Source organism: Emydura macquarii, unplaced genomic scaffold (genome assembly GCF_026122565.2).
Source record: "Emydura macquarii macquarii isolate MOO-44397 ecotype Brisbane River unplaced genomic scaffold, CSIRO-AGI_Emac_v2 contig_1253, whole genome shotgun sequence".
Taxonomy (NCBI): domain Eukaryota; kingdom Metazoa; phylum Chordata; order Testudines; family Chelidae; genus Emydura; species Emydura macquarii.
This window is the reverse complement of record NW_027131390.1, coordinates 56,975,655-57,000,286: the sequence shown is the minus strand read 5'-3', so window position 1 is coordinate 57,000,286 and position 24,632 is coordinate 56,975,655. Positions and strand designations below refer to the sequence as shown.

General features: G+C 49.4%; 1 protein-coding gene across 1 annotated transcript in view; it reads right to left on the bottom strand.

Moving 5' to 3' along the window:
• The window catches only part of C2CD6 (C2 calcium dependent domain containing 6), a 52,596-nt gene extending 30,295 nt beyond the window's left edge, over nucleotides 1-22,301 (bottom strand). The window contains exons 1-3 of the mRNA XM_067547908.1: nucleotides 22,252-22,301; nucleotides 21,412-21,588; nucleotides 10,457-10,525 (exon numbers count right to left, since the gene is read on the bottom strand). Of these exons, the coding sequence (XP_067404009.1) occupies nucleotides 10,457-10,525; nucleotides 21,412-21,588; nucleotides 22,252-22,301 (296 nt within the window). The remainder of the gene's footprint in view (nucleotides 1-10,456; nucleotides 10,526-21,411; nucleotides 21,589-22,251) is intronic.
• Between the last annotated feature and the right edge of the window lie 2,331 nt (nucleotides 22,302-24,632).

The following is a 24,632-nucleotide window of genomic DNA, read 5'->3' as shown; positions in this document are numbered from 1 at the left end:
TGCGACAGGCTCGGATGCAGGCCGTAATCCACTTTGAGATATGTTGCGAGAAAAACGGCAACCCCTTCATCCAGTCCACAACAGCCATGAAGAGTTGCATTGAATGACGAAAAGGTTTGGTTCTGTCAATGTAAAACGCCAGGACCTGTCACATCGAAAAAGTGCAGGCGTCTCTCTTCACTGGAGCTGTGAGGTTTGGGACAAAAGACAGTCAGAAAGATATCCTAGTCAAGGTGAAAATGCGAGACTACCTTAGGAAAAAGGCTGGGTGCGGGCGTAGTTGGACCATGTCCTTATAGAACATAGTGTAGGGTGGTTCTGATGTCAATGTCCTGATCTCCGAAACTCGTCTGGTGGACGTAATAGCCACCAGGAAGGTAACCTTGCAGGACAGATACGTAAGGGAGCATGAGGCCATGGGTTCAAAGGGTGGACCGGTAACCCTGGAATGGACCAAGTTCAAGTCCCACTGAGGAGAAGGCTCCCTTATTGACAGGAAAAGCCTTTCTAATCCCTTAAGGAACCTGGATGTCATCTCATGTGAAAAGTTTCTTCTACCTTCCACCAAAGGAAGATAGGAGATCCGGGCTCAGCGGCAGGGTCCAATGGCTGGGTCCCACCAGCTCCAGAAGCATCCCGAACCAATGTTGTCGGGTCCACGCTGGTGCTACAAGGATGCCCTGTCCCTCTTCACTTTCAGGAGAACTTTGTGGATCATAGATATTGGTGGGAAGGCATACAAGAGGCTCCCTGATCAGGAGAGGAGACAGGCATCTGTGATAGAGCCTGCACTGAGTCCTAGATAGGAACAGAAGCGAGGGCATTCCCTGTTGTCCCTGGTGCCAAAGAGGTCCACTTGGGGATTGCCCCACCTTTGGAAGATGTGGGTTGCTACCTCCAATGGAGGGACCACTCGTGGTGAGAGCAGAAGGACGTGCTGAGTCAGTCCGCCAAAGAGTTGTTGACTTCTGGAAGATGTATTGCGATTAGGTGAATGTTGTGAGTGACACAAAAGTCTGAGAAGCTCATGGCTTCCTTGCACAGGGCCGTGGATTGGGCCCCCATCTGCTGATATAATACAATAATACCATATTGTCCGTGAGTAGCTGCACCACTTTGCTGGTAAGATGTGGCAGGAAGCCTGTACAGGTTAGACCAATCACCCTGAGCTCCTTGACGTTGATATGTAGCCGCAGTTCCCCTGAGGTCCACATGCCCTGGGTCTTTAGCGAACCCAAGCGAGCTCCCCATCCCAGGTCCGAGGAATCGGAAATCAGTGTTACTGATGGCTGGGGTGCTTCGAAAGGCATTCCCAAGAGCATCCAACATGGATCCATCCACCACACCAGGAAGGTAAGTATTTCCGGAGGAACCATAAATATCCTGTCCTGACCGGAAAATACACCGATGCCAACCACATCTGGAGAGGTCTGAGGTCCAGTCTGGCATGGGGAATCATGTAGGTGCAGGCCACCATGTGGCCCAGGAGGCTGAGGCAGACCCTCGCTATTGTGAGGGGATGGGACAAAATGCAGGTTACATCTGTCTGTCATTGCCAGGACCCTTTCCTCTGGAAGGAATGCTCTGGCCCTGGACGAGTCAAGCATTGCCCCTATTAACTCTATCATCTGCACAGGAACTAATGTCATTTTTTTCTAATTTATTAGGAGACCTATCGCCTAGCAAACGTTTCGGGTCATTGTGATGCCGGCCTGGACCTGAGACCTTGACCTGCTCCTGATGAGCCAATCGTCCAGGTAAGGGAACACTTGCACCCCTCTCCTTCCAAGGTATGCTGCCACTACCGACATGCACTTGGCGAAGACCCCTGGTGCAGCTGAAAGGCCAAAGGGGAGCACTGCAAATTGGTAATAGCAGTCTCCTACTGTAAACCGTAGGAATCTCCTGTGACCAGGGAAGATTGCGATATGAAAGTAAACGTCCTTTAAATTAAGAGTGGCGTACCAGTTGCCCAGATCCAGAGAGAGAATGAGGGTGGCTAGGGAAACCATATGAAATTTTAACTTTCTGAGGTGCCTTAAGTCCAGGATAGGCCTCAGTCGTCCTTTTGCCTTTGGAATCAAGAAATAACGGGAGTAAAAACCTCAACCCTATTGGTCCCGGGGAACTTCCTCCACTGCCCCCACCTGCAAGAGTGCTTGCACCTCCTGCTCGAGAAGTAGTTCATGAGAGGGCTCCCTAAAGAGGGATGGAATGGGAAGGTGGGAGGGAGGCAAATTGGAGGGTATAGCCAAGGGCCACTGTGCTGAGCACCCATCAGTCCAAGGTAATGGTGGCCCAGGCTGGGAGGAAGCGGGCCAGGCAAGAGGAAAGAAAAGGGAGGCTGGATCCACGGGGAAAACTGGGAGGTCGCTCTCAGGCGCACCTTCAAAAAGCCTGCTTTCTGCCCCAAGTATAGTGGCTAGAGCCCGGCTGCAAACCGGTGGGTGACGAGAGCCCTGATGTCTCTTATATCCCTTGCCCTTCCTTTTATAGGAGTCTGTAAGCGTTTCGGGTTCCGTGGGAGGCCACAGCGGCTTCCTACAGGGGAATAGCTCGCGTTTGGCGAGAGGTCAGTTTAGGCAATTCGCCCATATGTGGGGGCGAGCACTCAGTCTGCCACTCAAGCCCCCAGTCGGGGCGAGTGAGCAAGGAGTCCCGTGCTCCAACCCCTAGGCAGGGTGAGCAGAGGTGGGTCGCTCAGGCCCTCGGGCAGGGCGAGCGAACCAGGAGTCAGGTGCTCCAACCCCTAGGCAGGGTGAGCAGAGGCAGATCGCTCAGGCCCTTGAGCCGGGTGAGCGAACCTGGAGTCAGTTGCTCCAACCCCTAGGCAGGGTGAGCAGAGGCAGATCGCTCAGGCCCTCAGGCAGGGCAAGCGAACCAGGAGTCAGTTGCTCCAACCCCTAGGCAGGGTGAGCAGAGGCAGATCGCTCAGGCCCTCAGGCAGGGCGAGCGAACCAGGAGTCAGTTGCTCCAACCCCTAGGCAGGGTGAGCAGAGAAGGCAACGGCTTCAGGCGGGGTCAGGAGAGCAATTCTCCTGGGGTGGCTAGGGAAAAGGGGAAGGGGAGGGGGACGCAGGCCCACCCGTCTCCACTGCGTCCCAGCCCAGGGCCCTAGCAGTGGCAGAAGCGGCTGCCACTGTGCCGGCGGGGCTCCCGCCGCAACACACCGGCTATAAGGCGGCTTCAGCCATAGGCCGTGGCTGTCCCTGGGCTACTTCCTCCCCACTGACCCTAGTACCTGCCTCCTCCGTGCCACGAAGGTGGTCCTCCGGGGGTAGCGCCGCCAGTCATTCCTCGTCGACCGGGGGTAAGGCGGGGAGCTCCTCTTCAGGGGGCAGCTCCTCAAGGTCGTTGGATGTGGGGAGCGGCTCGGCGTCAGGCAGCTCCTCCAAGTCCAGCCCCGCTGTAGGGAGGGGCTCGGCGGCTGGCAGTTCCTCCAAATCTAGCCCAGCCTCCAGGGGTGCCCGCCACTCGGGCCGCTCTGGGGTCTCGGCCCAGTCTGGCGGTTCCAGAGTACGGCCCCGGGCTCGGGGTAACTCGGCCCAGTCGTCCTGGCCGGGTTGCCTAGTCCAGCTTCTCGAGGGCCCTATCCAATCCCCGGGCCCAGGTGGGGGCGGGGTTCGTCGGCGGCGGTTAGGCTCTGGCCTAGGCCTCTGCTGGCGGGGCAGCACGTCCGCCTCTGGCAGCAGTCTGGGGCCTGCTGAGCTCAGGGGCCAGGCTTTTGTACTTCCCCTTCCTGTTGGGGCTCCGCCCTGCGGCAGCCAATTGGCCTGGCCGGGTTGTCCTATCCCGGCCCGGGCCCTTTGTTGCCGGGCAGACTCCAGGGCAGGGTGTGAGTTGAGCCAATCAGAGCGCGGGCGTCCTTCCTCAGGCTCTGGCTCCGTGGGAGGCCACAGCGGCTTCCTACAGAGTCCTTGCAGTAGTATTACCCAGACCGCTGCTGATGCCCTCAAGTCTTTCATGCCGTGCAGTCTGGAGTCCGTCTGATCAGCAAAGAGGGCCATGCCATTGAAAGGGAGATCCTGTATCGACTGCTGGATCTCTGATGGGAGACCCAAAGACTGCAGCCATGATGCCCGTTTCATCAACACCACTGAGGCCATTGACCTGGCTGCTGAGTCCACTGCATTGGAAGCCGCCTGCAGAGATGCTCTGGCTACCGCTCGCCCCTCTTCCACAATGGCCACGAACTCCTGTATGGAGGAGGGGGACAAAGAATCCCCAAACTTTTCTAACAACTGCCAGATGTTGAAATATCTTCCCAGCAGTGCCTGTTCATTTGCCACTCGTAGTTGTAAGCTAGCCGTGGAATAAACTTTCCGATCGAACAAGTCCAGTCTTTTTGCCTTTTCTTGGGGGCCAAGCTCACTTTCCCCTGTCTGTCCCTCTCAATGGTGGCAGTGACCACTGTTAGAAATAATTAAACAGGTTATCCCGGGAGTGGATTAGGAAGACAGAACCCTTTATTGTCTGCTTGTTCCACATCGATGCCGCGAGTGAGTAACGAGGGGGTTACTTTACAATTCTTTTATCCATAACAGTATGCAAATGTATACATTTTCAGCAACTCCGCATAGACCCTTATTTGGTTATATTGACACCTATAAAATGAATATTAACAACTCTATAATTAATATAATTACACCCCTACCCCCGTTTGTTGTCTACAGGATTACCATACAGAGGTCAGACACATCACCTTACACTTACATTTTACACTAACATTCTTTGAAGTAAAGGCATGCCAGGGGGAGAAGGAAGATAATGCTTTCTTCGCACCAAAAGACCTTGCACAGAAATAGCAATAGACTCATTCCCTGCACAGATGGCCAGGAAGGGAGGAGAAAAAGAGGGATAACAGACTCTAACTAAAATTCACACCAATTAACAGAAACAAGGTTTGCCCTTGACTTGACCCCGTTCCCTGTAATTTGGACCTGGCCACTTGTCCAGCTTTTAACTCTTTACTCTCCTACAACCATCAGGGAACCTGGTGCAGGGTCAGTGTAGAGGTACTTTGCCAGAACATAGTATTTCCTCTCTGCCTTTTTCGATGTGGGGGGCTAATTTAACCACCCCTTCATGGACCAGGAAGGCCACTCTACTGGGAGCCGTCGAGGCCAGTATCCCAAAGAGTTTGTCCACTGGCTTGTTCAACTCCTTTATTTTAAGGTCCAGGTTGGAGGCGACCCTTTTCAGCAGGTCCTGGTCTGCTCTAAAGTCATCTAGCGGTACTGCTGATGAAGAACCCGTGACTGCCTCGTCTGGCGACAACGATGAGGAGGCTGGTAGTTGAGATGAGGTGGGGGTCTCTGCTCTGGGAAGGATGGATTCCCCCCAGGCTCGAGGTGCATGAACCCTCATGGTCCATCTCCATGTCCAAGTGCAGCGCTGAACTTTGAGGGATGGAGGACTGCAGTACCTATGCTCCTCTCCCGGAACCGGACTGCGGAATCCCCAAGAAAACCCTCCACCAGTAAGGCCACAATCCGGGCCATTGACCCCGTGGCCATGCTCCCACTGGCGGCGCCGTAGGGAAGCCGGGCATCAATGCTGCGGTCTGCCTCATATAAATAAACTCCTTGCTGCCTGAGAAGGAGGTGCTGTTATCTGATGGCCAGGGAGACACTGAGTATAAATATCTCACGGTGCTGTGTGGAGCACACTGCTGCTCCGGCACCAGAGTGTGGTGCGGAGAACCCAAGCGATAGGCATGCTGGGACCTGCTCTTGTCCTTTAGTTTTTTATACGGGCTAGGCAAGCGAGGCCACGGTGCCAGGTAGACGTGCCGCGAATCTGGCAACCTGCATCGCTCTGTAGCTCCTTGGCAGTGTTCCACTTGGTGCTGGTCCTCTGGAGACAAATGGTGGGAGTCTGGTCTGACACTGTCTTGACCCGGAGAGTGTGGTCTCGACTCCAGGGAACGCCTGCGCACCGGTGAATGGTGCCTCAAAGATGGGGACTGTCGGGCATATCTGTCCCTCAATACGTTGCCCATTGGTGCCAGTGCCAATCTCAGTGCAGCCTACCATCACTCGCCGTCAGTGGCACGGGCAATGCCAGGAGGTCTTTCATTGCCTGGAAAGCCTCTGGAGTCAATGGCAGCATCAGGTGGTGAGGGCCTCTACCACTACTCAGAGTCGGTGGAGGGCCCAGTGCCAGAGTCGATGCTCGCAGCGGCAAGGGACCTTTCTGACGCAGGGAGGATTGGTGGCCTGACACGGGTCTCACCTAGTCCCCTTTAGTCTTTTCTGCAGGGAAGCATCTCTGCTCTGTGAGAGTCTTCTTTGGCTTCTTCTTCAGCACCAGAGATTGTAAACAGTGCTGAGATGAGGAAGAGGGAGCTGGAGGAGCACTGCATGCTGAGGCCGTCGTGCTCGGTGCTGAGTCCAATCTGCTGGGCTCAGACACCAGTTTAAGTGCTGACTCCATCAGGATGGCTTTGAGACGTATATCTCGTTCTTTTTTAGTCCAAGGGCGAAAACTTCTACAGATTTTGCACCTCTCACAGATGTGTACTTTTCCCAAATACTTTAAACAACCTTGATGCGGGTCGCTCCTCGGCATAGGTGTCTTACGTGAAGCGCAGGGTTTAAATCCCGGGAAACAGGGCATGCCCCGACCCTAGGATTCTAACAACTAACAAATTGGAACCAACTATAACTAAACTATTAACTAGAACAATTAATAAACCACTGGGTTTTAACAAGAGAACTTGAGAAGGCAAGAGACGTACCAGCACATCACTGATGGCAAGAAGGAACTGAGAGGAAGGGGGAGCCGACGGTGCCTATATGCGGGCGCATGTGCAGGCTGCTGCAGGGATGCTAGAGTTGGCTCCTGTGGGTACCAGTGGGGAAATAAGTTGTCCAGCACCAGTGCATGTGGCATGCACACACATCTAATTTGGGAAAGGACATAAGCAAGCACTCGAAGAAGAAAGTAAGATAGCTGAATGAATGGTATTTACTTGCAATATACAGTAGCTACATTTGTGAAATGTCATAGGAACAACATGTGGATGGATACTATAGATGTCCATGATATTTTGAAACATCATTAACAAATCTGATTTTTAAGAACCTTTGAGGATCTGTTCTGTCTTCAGGTGGTGGAATCCGAATAAACATGGAATGTTCAGGGGTCTTCTGAAGTTCTGCCTCAGGATGTTTCAGCTACAAAAAGAAAACACTGATATTAAAGTGAATAATTAGCATTGGTATAGTAGACAATACCACCCTAATGATTTGATGGACTCAGGAGATATCTGAATCCTTCAGTAAAATCAGAGACTGAAAAATTTGGCAGGTAACAAGAAAAAGCAGTACAATGAGCAAGCAAGTATAATGGACTGTTTTGCCAATAGAAACCAATTTGTGGTCTGCATAGTATTGTATCTGAAATATTGTATAACATCCACGCATATGGTCCATATTATAGAAGGATGCTAGTCCCTCCATAATTAAGGCTGATGTTAGTTTCTCATTTGAAGACTGATTTTCTAAACCAAACCTTATCTCACCAAAAACAAACCAACCTATCTGAAATTTCTTATGCTGCATCCCATTCTAGAATAGAAACTTCTGAGAAAGTTTGGGACAAATCTCACAAGGAATATTAAAAACATGGGAGTTTAAAAACTTCTAGGTCATTCAAATTTCACAAATTTTGCTAATGTCTTTTTGGCTTATCTTGGCCTTTCATACCTCTGAAAAACATTCACATAAAAAAATTAAGTTTCACTTCTCCAAGAATTCCCTGAGTAGACGTGTTTTTTCCATACGTTTTATGGGAATGTGTGATAGGGTGTACCTGGCCTTCATGGCTCCCTGGTGGAGGCCCTGTGGTCCTACTACGCCCCAGGAAAGGAGCCGTAAAGGTGGATCCTCCAGTCCTGCCTACAGAGACTGCATGGTAGCAGCCAATCATAGCCCAGCAGGCTCAGATAGATAAAAGGAGCTGCAAGATCAGTTCCTAGATGGGATTACAGGGCCAAAGAAGGGTGCTCCTCTCCAACCAAAGGAGCTCGAGAGACAACCAGTTTGGTTCTAAACTGGGAGACAAAGAGCCTGAGAACTTTTAACCCTAAGATAAGGGCTGAAGATAAAGGAACCAAGTGGGAAGAGGCCCAGGGAAATGGCAGCAACGAACTGAGTGAGAGACACATAGCTGCTGTTTATAGGGTCCCTGTGTTGGAAGCTGGAGTAGAGGGTGGCCCCAGGTTCCCCAGCTGGCCACCAGAGAACTGGTCTTGTCGCAGGGCTAGTATTCCCTGTCACCCTTTGGTGAGGGGGATAGGCATTACAGCCCCACAGCTGATTTTGAACGACCTCTCTTAGCCTCAGGGCAGTATGGTCTAATATGATTGCTCTCCCAGTCAGGACTGCATGGTCTAATGGTCAGAGTCAATATGGCTGCCATTCCAGTTTCAAACCACTTGGCACTTGGTCAAGCAAAGAGAAGCCCTCCTTATAATTAGACACCATGGTTGGGCATTCTTTCTTGATATGGTGGGACATTTGGGGTCTTGTTTTGATGCGACCTTCAGAGTCTGGACTTCAGAGAACAGGGTGGGGAGTAAGCTATGGTCAACCTCCAATGTGAGGTCTTATCTGTCGGGAGTGAGGTGTGCCCTGGACTCGGAACGGCCACCCCCCCTTATGGGCAGCCCTAGTCAAACTGAGGGAGGCAGGCTCTGGCCTCCTGAGTCGGGTTTGAGGAATATCATCTTCAAAATAGTTCCCTGCTAGCTTCACTGCTTCTTCCAGAGTCTCTGGTTGGTGCCTCTGCACACACCCTTGCATAGTTGTGGGGAGGATCTAAAGGAACTGTTTAAGGATGATCAGTTCAGATATCTGCATGCTCATTCTGGCGTCAGGTCTCATCCAGTTCCAACAGACATCTGAGTTTTTTTTGCCAGTACCTTGGCGGCATGAATGGGCTAAATCATTGCTCTTTGAAAGAGTAGCAGTAAGTCTCTTCACTTAATTGCAGCCACTTAAATATGATCGCCTTTACCGTTATGTAGCCGAGGGCAAATTGTTGGTTGAGGGCCCTGTAGACTGCCTGTGTTTCCCTGGTCAAAACTGGAGCTAGGCAGATGACCCATGTCTCAGGGACCCAGTAGTGCAGGTGGTGAGGTGTTTGAACATCTCCTAAAAGGCCTCTAGGTCATCCTCAAGTCCCATCTTGGACAGCACAGGATTGCTGGACCAACTCACCAACTTTGCCCTACCTCCAGCCAGTGGGAGGAGGGCTTTCCTAGGTTCCATACAGTTACCCAGCTGTTGTTGCTGGGTGGCTATCATGTCCAACATTTGCTGGGTCTGTTGTTGAGCCACGGCCTGAACTTCCTGCTGTTGTCGCTGAGTCGCTGCTTGCAGCTCATTTTGACACTGCTGAGCCTGTAACAAGTGTACCATCAAGCTCTGCATCTGTAATTGTTGTTCCTGTGCCACTGTTTGGTGATCCATTGCAGCAGCCCACTTCTGGGCTAGCAATCTGAGTGGTTCCTCAATCTTAGGCCTTATTGGGGGGGCTCAGACACAGTGAAACCCCACTTCTGGTACCATATGTGGGCTGGGTGCTAATGTGTCAGCGCCCCTTTTGGTCAGACAGAGCATTCCACAGAGTCAGCTCTTCTTGCCTGAGTCTCTATGGCAGTCCTATTTTGGATTATGAAGGGTGTTCATTTCAGTCCCTCTGTGGTGTACAGGTTTCCCCTTATAGTTGGCAGGGGCTACTGTTCCTGGTCCGCAAGAGGCCTGCAAACCCCTTTTGGTTCTTAAGTCTCTGTTGAGGGATCAGTTGGGGAACCAGCTCAGGGTCCTTAAACTAGGCAGGCAGAATCCATCCTCAACAATTCCTCCTGCTGTACCCTGAGCTCCTTTTTTACTTCTCTCGCTTCTGTGGGCTTCTTCAGCCTGTGGTTCTGGTCAGCCCTTCTCTAGGGAGTTGTCCCTGGTGGCTTCTCACCAGTTTGCTGGCAGGACTCTCCTTCTCTAGCCTGCTTGCACTTCTGGCAGCCGCCCCATCCCTCTACTTCTCAGCTCTTTTATTCTCCCAGCTGCCGCAAGGATGTGCCAGTCAGCACTGGCTGGTAGCTGCTGCATTAACTCCTAGACTTCATGTCAGCGTGGGGTCTATACACCCCCATGAAAGTTTTCAAAAGTACAAAAACCCAAGTTGTACTGTTATGATTTATTTACTAGCTAGATGAACACCAAATATACATCTATATCTATATATATAGTTTTTAAGCATACAACTTTTTTCATCTTTGTCTAACTCAAATAACATCTCAATTAATTTTATTCAATTTTTATAAAAAGATTAGCCCAAGTCTGGGAAATGTGGAAGTTATAAATGTCAGAACTTTGGAATGGAATGGCGCTAAGTTATAACAGAGGGGAAAAATAAAAAAAGAGAGAGAGAGAGAGAGAGAGGTCCAAACCTGGTGCGAGTAGCCATACCCAAAACTTCCATAGCAGAACATAAACTCCACTTCCATTGTGCAGAAAACCTGAAAATGTAATAATGTTTTTCTATTTTGAATATAACAAGTAATTAACTCTTAAGGCAAATACATTTACAAACAAGTTTTTCAGTAAACAAGTACAAGTATGGTAAGCAAAGAGAAAAATACATGATACACCCCATTTTATTAACATATTACTTATTTAATAGGCAATTCCTATTAGGGATAAAAAATTCTCAGTTACTTACCTGTACAGTAACTGTTGTTTCTCAAGATGGGTTGCACATGTACATTCCACTGTACATGTATATGCACCCAATGCACTTGAGTCAAGAGACATTTACTAGTCATACCATTAGGTCATGGATTCTCAAACTAGGGGTTGTGATTCTTTAGGAGGTTGCAAGGTTATTATGGGGGGGGGGGGGGGGTGTTTGCGAGCTGTCAGCCCCTATGCATGCTGATAAGGGTGGCATGTCATGGGGGGTGTCATCACAACCTGAAATATTTTCAAAGGAGGTCCCAGCAAAAAGTTTGAGAACCCCTGCATTAGGTGGTGTATGGACCCCCCACTATCCTTGTGCTTCAAGCCCAGGGTATAAAGGGGTATAGTCACCACCTCCCTCTCTGTTCCTTGGCACACTGGTAAGCTAAACCCATAGCAGCAGGGAAGATTGGAGGATCATTGCATGTACATATGCACGACACATCTCCAAGAACAAACAGTTAGTGTACAGGTAAGTAAATTTTTTCTCCTTTGAGTTATTGTGCACAGATACACTCCACTTTAGGTTACTCACTAGCAGTTTCTTTACAAGGGTAGGACTTCAGACCACTTGAAAAGAGACAGCAATACTGACTTGCTGCAGTTGGCATCCTATCAGGAAGCTTTAATAATAGCGTAGTGTCTGGAGAAGGTATATATAGATACCACGTTGCTGCTTTGCAAATGTTCACTCTAGCAACATTGCTCAAAAAGGTTGATGGAGTGGAATGAGCCATAGTGGAGTGGGCCGTTATCCCTGATGGCAAATAGACCTTTGCCAGATCATAGCAAAATTTAATACAATCAGACATCCGATGTGAAATACATAGGCCTATAAGAGGTTGTCCTTTAATGCTCTCAGCATAGGCTACAGTCAGTCTAAGAGAGGATCTGAAAGACTTTGTGCAGTCCAAGTAAAATGCCAGAGCCCTCCAAACATCCAAGATCTGAAGCTTCTGTTCAGCCTTGGAAGAATGAGGCTTTGGAAAGAACACTGGAAGATGTTTAGTCTGGTTAAGGTGGAATGTCAATATCATCTTGGGCATAAATTTAAGGATACTAAGCGATGCGAAAAAAAGTGAAACTCCGTCCACTGGTAGGTGTACTGCATATATGATTGCTAAATGGACTCTCACTGAACTGATAGAGAGACCAGAGGATTTTAGATGCAGTAGGTAGTCTAGTTTGTATCATCTCTGTGTTATCAGGAAATAACTGATGACATTCCACCTAGATTGAAAACCTTCTCCATTTTGCTGCACATGTGATTCTGGTGGAATCCTTTCTGCTGTTCACCAGAATGGCTTGGACATCACAGAAACAGACTTTCCTTACTGCTCAACCAAGAGATCACAGGAGAAGAGACTGTAAGTTGGGGTGTAGTGACTCCCACTCTGGAAGGTGAAAAGCCTTTAGCTAGCTATAGTTCTTTATACAGAAGTTTCACAAGTAGATTGCATCTTGGTATAGCTGAGATGACCTTGCACCTCCCTGCTTGTTCAGATAAAACGTAACAGTGGTGATGCTGGTAAAAACTTGAACCACCTGATCCCTGATGGTAGTAATAAACATCTCATAGGTCCAACAACTAGCTCGAAGTTCCAGCCCATTTATATGGAACAAAAGTTCCTGAGGCATCCAAAGTACTTGAGTCAGTGGAGCATCTGTTACTAAAGTCACAGTTGGCTCTGGTGTTAGGAAAGGAAGCCTCTGCATACAGTCTAAGGGTCTAATCAATTCAGGGAATGAACCATTCATGCAAGTATGCAAATCAGTGTGTCCAATGAATGTTTGCTTGTATGATATACTGAGTGAAGCCAGGCCTGAAGTGAAATCTGACATACTGAGTCATGGATGTGCATAAGGCCATGTGTCCCAACAGTTGTAGACACAAGTGCACTGTTGTCCTTGGGCTGGACTTGAGACTCTCACAGGCAGACTATGGACTGGAACCTGTTCATCATTGGGAGGTAAGCCATGGCAGTCGTGATGTCAAGATCTGCCCCTATGAAACCTATTTTTTGTGTTGGTTGTAATGTTGATTTCTCTACATTCAGGTTTCTGCTGGCAGTAAGCTCTGTACTTTGTTTGGGATTTAAACAGCTTCCTCTTTGTTACTGGAATGTAGAAACCCAGCAAAAGAAGGATTATATGAGAATCTTTCAACATGTACATGGTGTCATTGGTCTTCTGAGAAAACAGTTTCAAACAGCAAATCTTCTATTGTATTTTGTAGCTCTTTTGGGGATGCAAGAGGCCTGCAACCAAGAAGAGCATCTCATTAGATGACTGTAGACACTGAACATGGCATGGTATCTGACATGTTGCTAGCCATCTGGAAAGACATCTGAGCTGTGAGATGACCCTCTGACACTAAAATCGAAAAGTGATCCCTGTATTCTTTGAGCAGTTTGTTCACAAATGTTAAAATAGCTGACTACTTAATAAAGGTGTATTTGGACAACAATGCCTGGTCATTTGACACACTCATTTGAAGGCTTGCAGTGGCATAAGCCTTTCTATTGTATAGGTCCAGTCTCTATACTCCTTAACCTATAGGGTAGCCAGACAGTGAGACCGCCTTGAATGCTTGTTTACCACTGTGACCACTAAAGAGTCATTAAAGGGGCAGGTGGATAAAAAAAAAATGCTCAAATTCTTGCTGGAAAGCCTGATACCATCTGTCCACTCATTTGGCAGTGGGTGGGATAGAGGCCAGTGTCTTTCAAAGCCTCTTTGTGGGATCTAGCAAGGCTTCATTAATGAGAAGGGCAATCCATTCCAGAGCAGAAGTTTGTAAGATGTCCAACACTTTGTGTAGATTGTCTTGCACAAGGTCTACCTGTATTCCCGGAGATGTAGACACCCTCCTAATGAGTTCTTGAAAAACTTTCAAGTTTTCAGGAGGAGGTAATGTTGACTCTGGTGTGATGGCCCCATCTGGGAAAGAGAAAGAAATATGGACAGGGACTATCCAGGGGTTTCTCTTTAGTGTCCTCTTCCCCTGTGGGCTCCAAAAAAGAGGGGATTGAAGATTAAAAGGAGGATCTTGTCTTATTGATATAAGTATTGGGGTAGACAACTTTCTCCTGGATGGTATGGCTAATAAAAGCCTCAGATGCTCTTGGAGCACTGTAAGAGGCCTAGTAGGGCCAAGGAGGACTGCCCAGTCTTTGTAGGGCAAAGGTGGTGGGCATCATAATGGTCAGTATTTGAAGAGGAGACAATATTACTCTCCTCAATGAATGGCAGAACAATCCCAGTAGGCATGGAGGTCTCTGCATGGGTAACACATAGTGCTGTCCCAAAAGTACCAACATCATTGATGTATCTGACAGTGCCGGTGGAAGCAAATGGGGAGGACATAATGCAGACAGCTGAGTCACTGTTGACGGTGCTGACAGAAAGGAAGCCAGGCTGCATTGACAAAAAAGATGGAACTGCTGATGCTGTGATGATAATTAGTGGTAATGGTGCTGATGCAGTGGAGGTCACTAAGGTCAGGACCAGAGAAGGCCTGCGAGAGAGAGATACAAAAGATTTTTTGCCTGGGGAAAGCCTGCGGCACCAATGGCTCTGACAGCAGAGGTAAGTGCTTCGCTACTGACACCAAAGGTGATGGACCCAACAGTGCCAGGATCAAAGATCTCTGGTAGAAGTGAAGGCACTGGTTTTGACAGACCTGCTGGAGCTGGATGGTGCTGGTGAGTGTCAGTGCTTGTGACCAGACCTCAACTCAGCACTGGAGGACTTCTTCAGAGCTTTTTGATAGGCAAAGAATGAGACATCGAAGGTCTATCAGTCTCTGATGATGAAGATAGTTTTGAGTGCTTCAAGGAGGAAGATGAGCAATGTTTCGCACCAGATTTCAGCTTAGTGGCAGAGGCAGTGGGAGAGGCACTCTTCAGGACAAACTCTTTGACCTCTTGTGGTCAGGATCAGTCTCTGAGGAAAGACACATTGCCTTCATGAGAAAATGTACTTTAAGACAGAAATCTCTTTGTTTCTTCATCCTTGTCAGGACAGAAGATCAAATAAGACAATTGTCCTTCACATGTCCCTTGGCTAAGCAGATTAGGCAACTAACAAGGATCACAGCCTTGCATGTGGCACTCTATTTAAAACCTGGGGATTTCCGCATAGTAAATCCCAGTTAAATTAATTTGCTAGCTACACTAAACTAAACTGCAGCTATATAAAAAAACTGTTTCTTATTTTCAAAGGCTGAATATCAAGCTCAAGAGTGATGGGAAGCTCCAACTCTCACCATAGGCAGTAAGAAGGAAGTGAGAAAGAGGTGGCAACCATGCAAATAGGCTCAGAAAATGGGGGCACATGTGCTGCCTGCCAGTATGGCCGGTAAAAGTCTCTGACTCGAGTGCACTAGTGGAATGTATGTGTGTACAATGTGGAATGTATGTGTGTGGAATGTATGTGGAATGTATGTGTGTACAATCACTCAAAGGAGAACTTTTCCTTGTCTACTTTTATGGATCTCTTGCTCTTCTTCGAGTACTTGTTCATGTCGATTCCAAGGTGTGTGCTTGCCGTCACCAGAAGTTTCTCCCCCAAGTGGTATCCGGTTGGCCAGCTCTGGTATCCCCCTGAATCACGACCTCATGGTGCTGTATATAGGGCCCTATCGATCCCTTGCCTCTACAGTTCCTTCTTACCGCCCACGATGGTCGCTGGAACACAAGTTTTGTCTTGCTTCGGCAAGTGTTTCTCTAGTGGACTCTCTTTCTTCTACCTGTGTACAGTTAAGAATCCCATCATGGATCACATCCTTTATCCGGGTGTGCTATGAGTTGGTAAAGATACCTACCCCTTCGCTGACAGCTCACTCCACAAGGGCGCAGGCATCTTAGGCAGCATTCCTGGTGCAGGTCCCAACCCAATCTGTAGAGCTGTGACATGATCATCTATCCACACCTTAGCTGCACATCATGCTATCACACAGCAAGCCAGGGACATGCTGCATTTGGCAGAGCAGTGCTGCAATCTGTGGGTCAATGAACTCCAACCACTCCTCCTATGGAACTGCTTCGGAGTCACCTACTTGCAATCGACATAAGCAAGCACTCAAAGAAGAAAAAAGTTACTAATCTTTTGTAACTGTTGTTCTTTGAGATGTGTTGCTCATGTTCATGGCAAGTCCCACCTGCATCTTACTAGCCTGTATTCTCTATACTGCATAGACATGATGCACCTGCCCAGCGCAGAGAGAAAATTCATCATAGGGAAAGGGCAGGAGTTGTTTCTCCTGCCAACTTCCCTCAAGGGTTATGCCACAGGAAGGCACTACACTGCCACAATCTCAGTCCTGGCCTGAGTTGCACTGCCACACTTACAAACCAATGTGTGTCAGAAACTGCAGATGGTTCAGTATATTATGAATATTCACATGGCCTAAAAATTTGGCTAGCATTCGGTAGATTAGCACAGTTTTACACAGACTGATTTTACACTCACTGATAATTTTAAAAGTCTCAAATTTTCTTATTATGCAGACTATCTAAATTCTATTGTCAGTGATATCAGTGCAACTCCTCTGAAGTCAATGAGGCTCTGCTGGCATCACTGGGAATAGACTATAGCCCATGGGCTGTATGTGTACATTATGACCTCACTGATGCTATGCTGATTTACTCCAGCCAAGGATTGGCATCTACTTACCATTCTTCTCTTTCACTATCCTTTTCCCTCTGTTTTTAGTCACTTTAACATTTAGTGCTCTTGGAAGGCTATAATGCAGTGTACAATTTAAATGTACATGTTTGTATGCAATTAAAATTATTTTGCAATGACATAAAGTCACCTGTGTCTGTTATTTTGTAATTTTCACCAAAGAAATCCTACCGTGTTTCCAATCCTCATGGCACATGTTTCAATGAAGTGGCCTTTCTGGGTGGGTGGGGAAAGAAAGAAAAGGAATATTTAGATTCACAAATCTCCAAAAAACAGGGTTACTTACCAGTAACTGTTTTTCTTTGAGATGTGTTGCTCATATCCATTCCAATATAGGTGTGTGCACACCACAGTGCACGGTTCCTGGAATTTTTTTCCCCTTAGCAGACCCCGTAGGGCCGGCTCTGGTGCCCCCTGCAGTGCCCTGTGCATGCCGCAGCACATAAGGCACTGCCGGCTACACACCCCCTCAGTCCCTTCTTTCTGCCAACTCCGACAGCGGAGACGGGGGGTGGGTGTGGAATGGATATGAGCAATACATCTCGAAGAACAACTGTTATTGGTAAGTAAACTTGTTTTCTACTTCGAGTGATTGCTCATATCCATTCCAATATAGGTGATTAAATAGCCATACCCTGGAGGTGGGTAGGAGTTACCGGTGAGCTAACCTCAGCACGGCTCTGCCAAATCCTACGTCCTCTCTCGCCTGTTGAACGATGGTGTAGTGGGACACTAAGGTGTGGAAGGACAATCAGGTGGCGGCTTTGCAGATGTCCTACAGGGGCACTCTTACCAGAAAAGCCACAGACAAGACCTTAGCTCTGGTTGAATGCGCTGTGATGACACCCGGGAGCAGCACATTCGCCTGCTCATAGTAGCACTTGATGCAGGATGTGATCCACGCGGAGATGTGCTGACTGGAGACCGGTGATCCGTTCATCCGGTCCCTGCCCGCAGCGAGGAGCTGCACCGATTTCTGGAATGGCCGTGTCTTCGATGTAGCAGGCCAGGGTTCGTGTCGCATCTAGCGAATGCCATCTCCGCTCCTCCTCCAAACCATGTGGTTTGGGGAAAAAAAAGGGAGAGATTTATCGTGATTATAACGAAATTGGGAAACCATCCCAGGCTGGGAGGCTGGGCACGGCCTCAACTGCACCTTATCCATATAGAATAGTGTATAAGGGGGCTCCGAGGTCAAGGCCCTAATTTCAGAGATCCCCCAATCTGAGGTAATGGCCGCCCGGAAGGCTACCCTCCACAAAGTGTGGCAGAGGACATGAAGCCATGGGTTCCAAGAGCCCTATGAGTCTCGAGAGGACCAGGCTGATATACCAGGGAGGGACTGGGTTGCGGACCTGGGGATACCGCCTCTCCACCCCCTTGAGCACCCTGACCAACATGGGATGGGAGAACAGGGATCTCCCCGCTAGCGGGTAATGGAAGGCCAAAATAGCTGCCAAGTGGACCATCAACTAGGCCAGCACCAGACCCCGGAGTACTCCAGGGTCGCCTGTGGAGGCAAGAGGCTGGCGGAATGCCCCAGGACTCCGCCCAAGAGGTAAACCATGTCCACTTAGCCTGATACACTACCTGTGTAAAAGGGTCCCTGCTGCCCAGCAGGACTTGTTGCACCTGCACCAAGCAGGCTCCCTCTACCTCTGTCAGCCTCAGAACCTCCAGGCCGTGAGCTGCAGGGAGTCCAGGTACGGGTGCAACAGGCGACCCTGGTCCTGGGAGAGATGGTCGTGCCACCTCCGGAGCCCCATGGGCGAGGTGAACGAAAGGTCCAGCAACATGCTGAGCCAGCACTGGCTCGGTCAGGCCTGAGTAGTGAATATGACATCCGCCCTGTCCCTGTTTATGTTCAGTAGGAACTTGGGCAGGAGTGGAATGGGCGGGAACGCGTACCTGAGGGTCCCCGTCCCATTACTGAGGAACGTATCTGAAACTGACCCAGTCTCTTGACCCCGTCGCAAGCCGAGCCTTGGCACTGCGCATTTCAGACTGACGCGAATAGATCTAGTTGGGGGATACCCCACTTTTGGAGGATTGCAGTCACTACCTCTGGGTGCAGTGACCAGTCGTGGCGGGGTAGAAACGACCTGTTGAGGCAATCCGCCTTGTCGTTCCGCACCCCCGTGAGGTGAGAGGCAGTCCAGCGGAGTCGTGCCTCACGGCAAAGCCCCACGAATGGGTAGCTTCCTCGCAGAGAGCGGAGGAACATGCCCCTCCCTGCCCCTTTATGTAAAAATGGCTGCGGTGTTGTCAAGCAGTGCCTGCACCACTCTGTCTGTCAGGAATCGGAGGAACAGCCTGCACGCTAGGCGAATGGCTCTCAGCTCCTCCACGGTGACCTGCAAGCACCTTTCCTCCCCCGACCAGAGCCCCCGAGTGCTCAGGTTGGCACTGATGTGGGCTCCCATCCCACATACGAGCCGTCGGAGATTAAGGTGACCGACAGGACCAATTCCATGAAAGGAACGCCCTTCCCTACTGCCCTGGGGAATCTCCACCAGTCTAGGGAGGCTAGGGCGGGCGGGGTACTGAACCACCCAATTCAGTGGGTGTCTGCTCGGCACATATACCCAGGCCAATCACGCCTGAAGTGGCCTGTGCCTCAGACAAGCTAGCCTCACTATGTAGGTGCAGACCGCTATGTGGCCTAACAGCAGTAGGCAGTGCCTGGCTGTTGTCATGGGGCATCAGTGCAGCTGGGAGATGATAGAGACCATCGCCTTGAAATGTGGCTGAGGCAGGAAGGCTCTGGCCTGGGAAGCGTCCACGGTGGCCCCAATGAATTGTATGTGTTGCACTGGGGTTAGTGTGGACTCCTGCTCGTTTATGAGCAGTCCCGGCCTTTTGCACGTGGAGCAAGTGAGAGTAACGCTCTCCTGCACTTGGAACCTGGACCTACCCCATATCAGCCAATCGTCCAGGTAAGGGTAGATTTGCACACCCTTTCGCCTCAGGCAGCCCGCCATTACCGCCATGCATTTAGTGAACACCCTTGGAGCTGAAGATAGGCCAAAGGCAGGCTGTAAATTGGTAGTGAGAGCCAGCCACTGTGAAGCGGAGGAAGCGCCTGTGGCTCCGGAGGATGGACCCATGAAAGTATGTGTCTGTGTAGGATGAGGGAGGCATACTAGTCTCCTGGATCCAGGCAGGGATTATGGAGACTAGGGAGACCATGTGAAACCTAAGTCTTCTATATATTTGTTCAGACGACGCAGGTCTAGTACGGGTCTCAGACCCTTGGGGGAGCCCCTTCAGGATAGAAGGGCCTTAACCTGTTCAGGACAGGGCGGGTCGGGTCAGGAGAGCAGTAAGGGCGCCACCCTCGGGTGCACCATCGAACTGTCTTCTACGATTGCCCGACCCCTGGGAGGCCCCTGCTGGGGCTGAGGACAAGCTGGGGGGGATTGAGTCTGTCTTTTAAACCCCCTATTTCTGTAGAGTTGAAAAGGGCCTATGCGGAGGTCCTGGTCGCTGCTGCGCCTGGGCCGCGACTGCCACCTGGAAGCCTGGGGCGTGTACAGGCCCAGGGAGCGAAGCGTGGCCCTGGAGTCCTTTGGGCCGTGCAGCTTCGCATTGGTCTGACTGGAGAAGAGGGCCGACCTATGAAAGGGAAGGTCCTGGACAGGCCTGAGGGTAGCAGCCCTGAGTACTTCCTCCTGGAACTGGCGGGGGCTATGGCCCTACCTGCCGCAGCAGCAGCGTCATTGGACATTTGGAGTGCTGCCCTAGCCACCATGATTCCTCCATGCAGAATGGTGGAATCCAACCTCAAGGTAGGGGCCCCCCCTTGAGCAGCTCCTGGTGCACCCTGAAATCTTCCAGTGGCGCCATGTGATCCCCGGAGACTGCCTCGTCCGGGGAGGAGGAAGAGGATTGCCGATGCAAGTCTTGCGGGTGCTCCCCTTGCTGAAGGGATGCACCTGTAGAGAGTCCCTCCATGGGGTCCGACTCCTCGGCTGAGGAGCAGTGTTTATGGGCCTTACGCTGTGCCAGGGCATGGACTGTACCCCTGCTAGCAGAGAGGATTGGGGCCCTGGTCCCATCTGGGTGTCTCATGGGGCCCAATAAGGCCCTTGACCCCAGGGCCCAACTGGGGCTGTCTGTGCCACCTGCTTGGACACCTTGTGGAGGCGTTGGCTGTCCCGACGACAGTTCCCCCCGTGGGACCTGAGCCACTACATAGGTGGCCATCTTTGGTCCCGGGTGCCATGCCTGTGCTGGGGACCATGTTTTCGCTGCCTCCGCCATTGAGGACTGCCTGTGTTGGCACGGGGGGGGGAGGGGAACCGCCGAGGGGCAGTTCCAAAGAGCCCTCGGCACTGCAGAAAGCTGCGGCACTGCATGGAGCCCGGTGCCGCGTGGAGTTACGGTACCCCATGGAGCCCTGGTGCCATGTGGAGCCGCGGCGCCGCTGCGAGCTCCGGCACTGCCTGGAGCCGTGGCGCCACGAGAGTCCCGCTACCGCTGGGAGCCTCAGTACCGCGTGGAGCTGTGGCACCTCCTGGAGCTGTAGGGTTGGGAGAGCTGTGGCGCTGCTGTGAGCTGTGAGAGCTTTGCTACCGCTGGGAGCCCCGCTACTGCTGGGAGCCTCGGCACCGCGTGGAGCTCGAGCACCACGTGTCTGGTGCATCTCTGTACTCGACCCTGCCCGTACCACGGTACAGGGGAGTCTCCGCGCTCCACGTGTTCTCCTCGTCGTCGGCACATTGGATGCTGCTCTGTGCTGAGTCAAATCCGGTGCCGACGGTCCCGGGACCCCAGCCCCTTCTCCCTCGGCAGGGGGGGGGGGGCGGAGGTGGCATAGGCCAGCCAACAAGGCTCTTGCCGCCAGAAACCTCCACGTTGGCAGGGGCACTCTCCCACTCCCAGGAGTCGAGGGGTGGCTCCCTGCTCAGAGATGCAGACCCGAAGAAGACTCGACGGGCCGTGGCCGGTGCATCTCTGTACTCGACCCTGCCCATACTCACGGCGCAGGGGAGTGTCTGCGCTCCATGCGCTCTCCTCATCGTCAGCACTGGGGATGCTGCTCCATGCCGAGTCGAATCCGGTGCCGACGGTGCGCTCCGCACTGAGGTGACATTCGGTGCCCACGGTGCACTCCGCACTGAGAAGCAGGACGGCCCGGACACAGAGCGGAGCGCTGCAATAAGAGCAAGGCTTTAAACCTGATCTCTCTGCCCCTCTGGGCTCACTGTTTAAAAGCCTTGCATATCTTACTCTTGTCTTTCCTGTTTGCTCTCCCCCCAGGCACTTAAGGTACCGAGCAGGGGAGGACAATGGGGGCTTAAGACCAGGCAGCCGGGACTTAGCCCGGCCACCTTAAGTCCGTCAGGGACTTCTTACTAAACTACAATACTTAACAACTACTTAAAACTAACTAGGGTACTTCGACTAATCAAAGAGATCAAAGAAGGGGAATGGCACTTGCAGAAAGCAAGTGGTAGTTCCATGCTACCGTCACGGGCGGAAAGAAGAGACTGAGGGGGCATGGGGCTGGCAGTGTCTCATGTGCTGCGGCATGCACAGGGCACTCCAGGGGGCACCAGAGCCAGCCCTACGGGGTCTGCTAAGGGGAAAAAAGTTCTGGGAACCATGCACTGTGGCATGCACACACCTATATTGGAATGGATATGAGCAATCACTCAAAGTAGAACTACTGTTTTATAGCAGTATAAGAGGAATACACAAAATTTGTAACTATAATAGATGAAGAAGCCACATACTTTTTCTACACATGGTTATAATTTAAAAATCAAATGGGAAGCATACGTGGAAAGGCAGTTAGGCAGTCTAGTTGTCTGACCTTGAGACTGCGATAAAGCAATTCCTGAGTTCAAATCCTAGTTCTGCCATTGTCATTTTTTGTCTTTACAAAGGTTATTTAGAACCAGATTTTCAAACTTGGGTGGTGAAAATTAGATGTCAAAGGCCCAGATCCTGTAAACACATGTGAATAATATGCATTTAAGTAGTCACACAGATTTTAATGTTACTACTCACATAAGTAAAGTTATGCACACATCAGTGGCTGCAGGACTGGGACCCAAATCCATATTTAGATGCCTAAACACTGGTTTTCAGAACTAACTTTTGACACCTAAGTTTGCAAAACTAGCCTTAACCGCTCAGTATCTCAGGGATATTGAAACATATTTATCTACAGTCTTGCAAGTCTTGGGAGGATTACATTTTGTAGGCACTTTAAAGATAGAAAGAACAATATAAGTACCAACTTATAAGCTGGTATATATACCAACTATAAGTACTATTATTATTACAGTACATTATTACCCAATCAGCTAACAAATGGATACTTATACAAGGAAGTATTGCTTTTTTATATTTAACTGTTCTATTGTTTCAATACAAATCAACACATAATTATTAGGTATTCATTTATATCCTGATGTTGTAAGTATGGTTTATTTTGTGTACTTCTTGCCAAAGCATGTGTGGAACAAACAATTTAGAACCTAGATAATCTTTTCTTTTGTCATATGCACCTTAATGACTTCATATAGGTGTACAGTTGCACTCCCCAGCAGCCTTGGAAAGTCTTTTGGACCTTGAAATCCTACCAATTCTAGAATAATCCTATTCTGCTCATCCCGTTGCCGCCTTGGAACCTGAAAATTAAAACACAATGTCTGCATGCTATCCAAATGGAGCAACAAAAACAGTGGTGAAACTGAAGAAAGGGTTAAATCTGGGGCAAACTAACCTATTTGCTACAGCATTCACTGCACAGTTCTGAGAGGAACAAGGGGAACGTGTGGTGTTATACTGGAGGTTGGGCAGTCACAGACCTCTCTGAAACTGATGGCATACTAGTCACCTTCCATTCATGCTAAATGCAGGAACAATTAAATGCCCCTCTGTTTAGTAACAGCTGAAGCAATGAAAACTTCCAAAGAAGGACTAGACCGCACACAAGGTCTGGGCAGTAGCTGGGCCATCCAGTCCAAAAGAATACCCTGAGGGACTGATAAACACAGGGACTGGCAATTAATTGTATTGCAGTTGTGTGTCAGACACAGGCAGAAAGCCATGAGACAGCAAGAGAAGAACTGGTAGTATGGCCCTGACAGAAAGCTAAGAAAAAGAGCCTTTTGGGGCAGAATGCTGGCTGAAAATGCAAGCTTGGAACTATGAGCAAGGAAAAGGACTCCTGCTGGTTAATCATACTGCTTTCAGAGAAACAGGACTTGTGCACATTCTTTGTAAACAAACAGGACTTTGTGTACGTTCTTTGAAAGTAAACAGGACTGCATCAAAGAAACATCTGACTAGCACCATTTTCTCCTAAAGGAAAACAACTCACAACACCCTGAATATTGACTTACCGCTTGGGTCAAAAAGGGTAACAGTATGTATCAATTGCCCCAAATAATAAGAATTTATGCTCCATTTAGCCTTTGTTGTGGAGAACCCCATCCCATCCACTAGAAAAGGCATTCTGACTTTCTCCCTCCATCACCCCAGTCATGCTTCATATCAGCCCCAGTCTTTGACCATTCTAGAAGGCACAGCCCAGATTAAGTTTGTTTAGTTTGACAAAGATGGTATGGCTTAGTGGAATTGACTAAAATAGAGCTAAGAGTGACTTGTTAGTAAGACACACCTATGTTTTTTAATAACTTCAGATGGAAATACCTTAATAAAACATTATAATTAAAAAAAATACAAATATCTGAAAACCTGGAAATTCAAAGTTAAGATTACAGTTAAACCAAACATTGGAAAGTATGGAAATGCAGAGTTTAACTCCCCAAACAACCTGAAATCTGACCTTTTATTCTCTCTACCCTCCAATCTAAACCATGGGACAACTGTATGCCTGTTCACAATTTAGCTTCAACAGTGGTTAAGGGACTGCAGCAGACGCATGCAAACTTTATTGCAGTTTTATTTTATGAACCCAGTTGTACATCGATTTAAAAAAGAAAATACTTACAAAATACCACAGCATGTAAGATTCCCTTCTCCTTGCCCCTGAAAAAACAACTCTAGATATTTAGTGCTATTACGCCATTAAATCAATAATGCCAATTATGTTATAAAAAAGCAGAAGCCATAATAATACCTGTACAGAAAAATATTTCACATCTTCAAAATGAATCACAATGTCCTTTTTGCTCTTCTGTAACTGTGGATTGAAAGTTTGTGGATTTGTGCATTTCATGA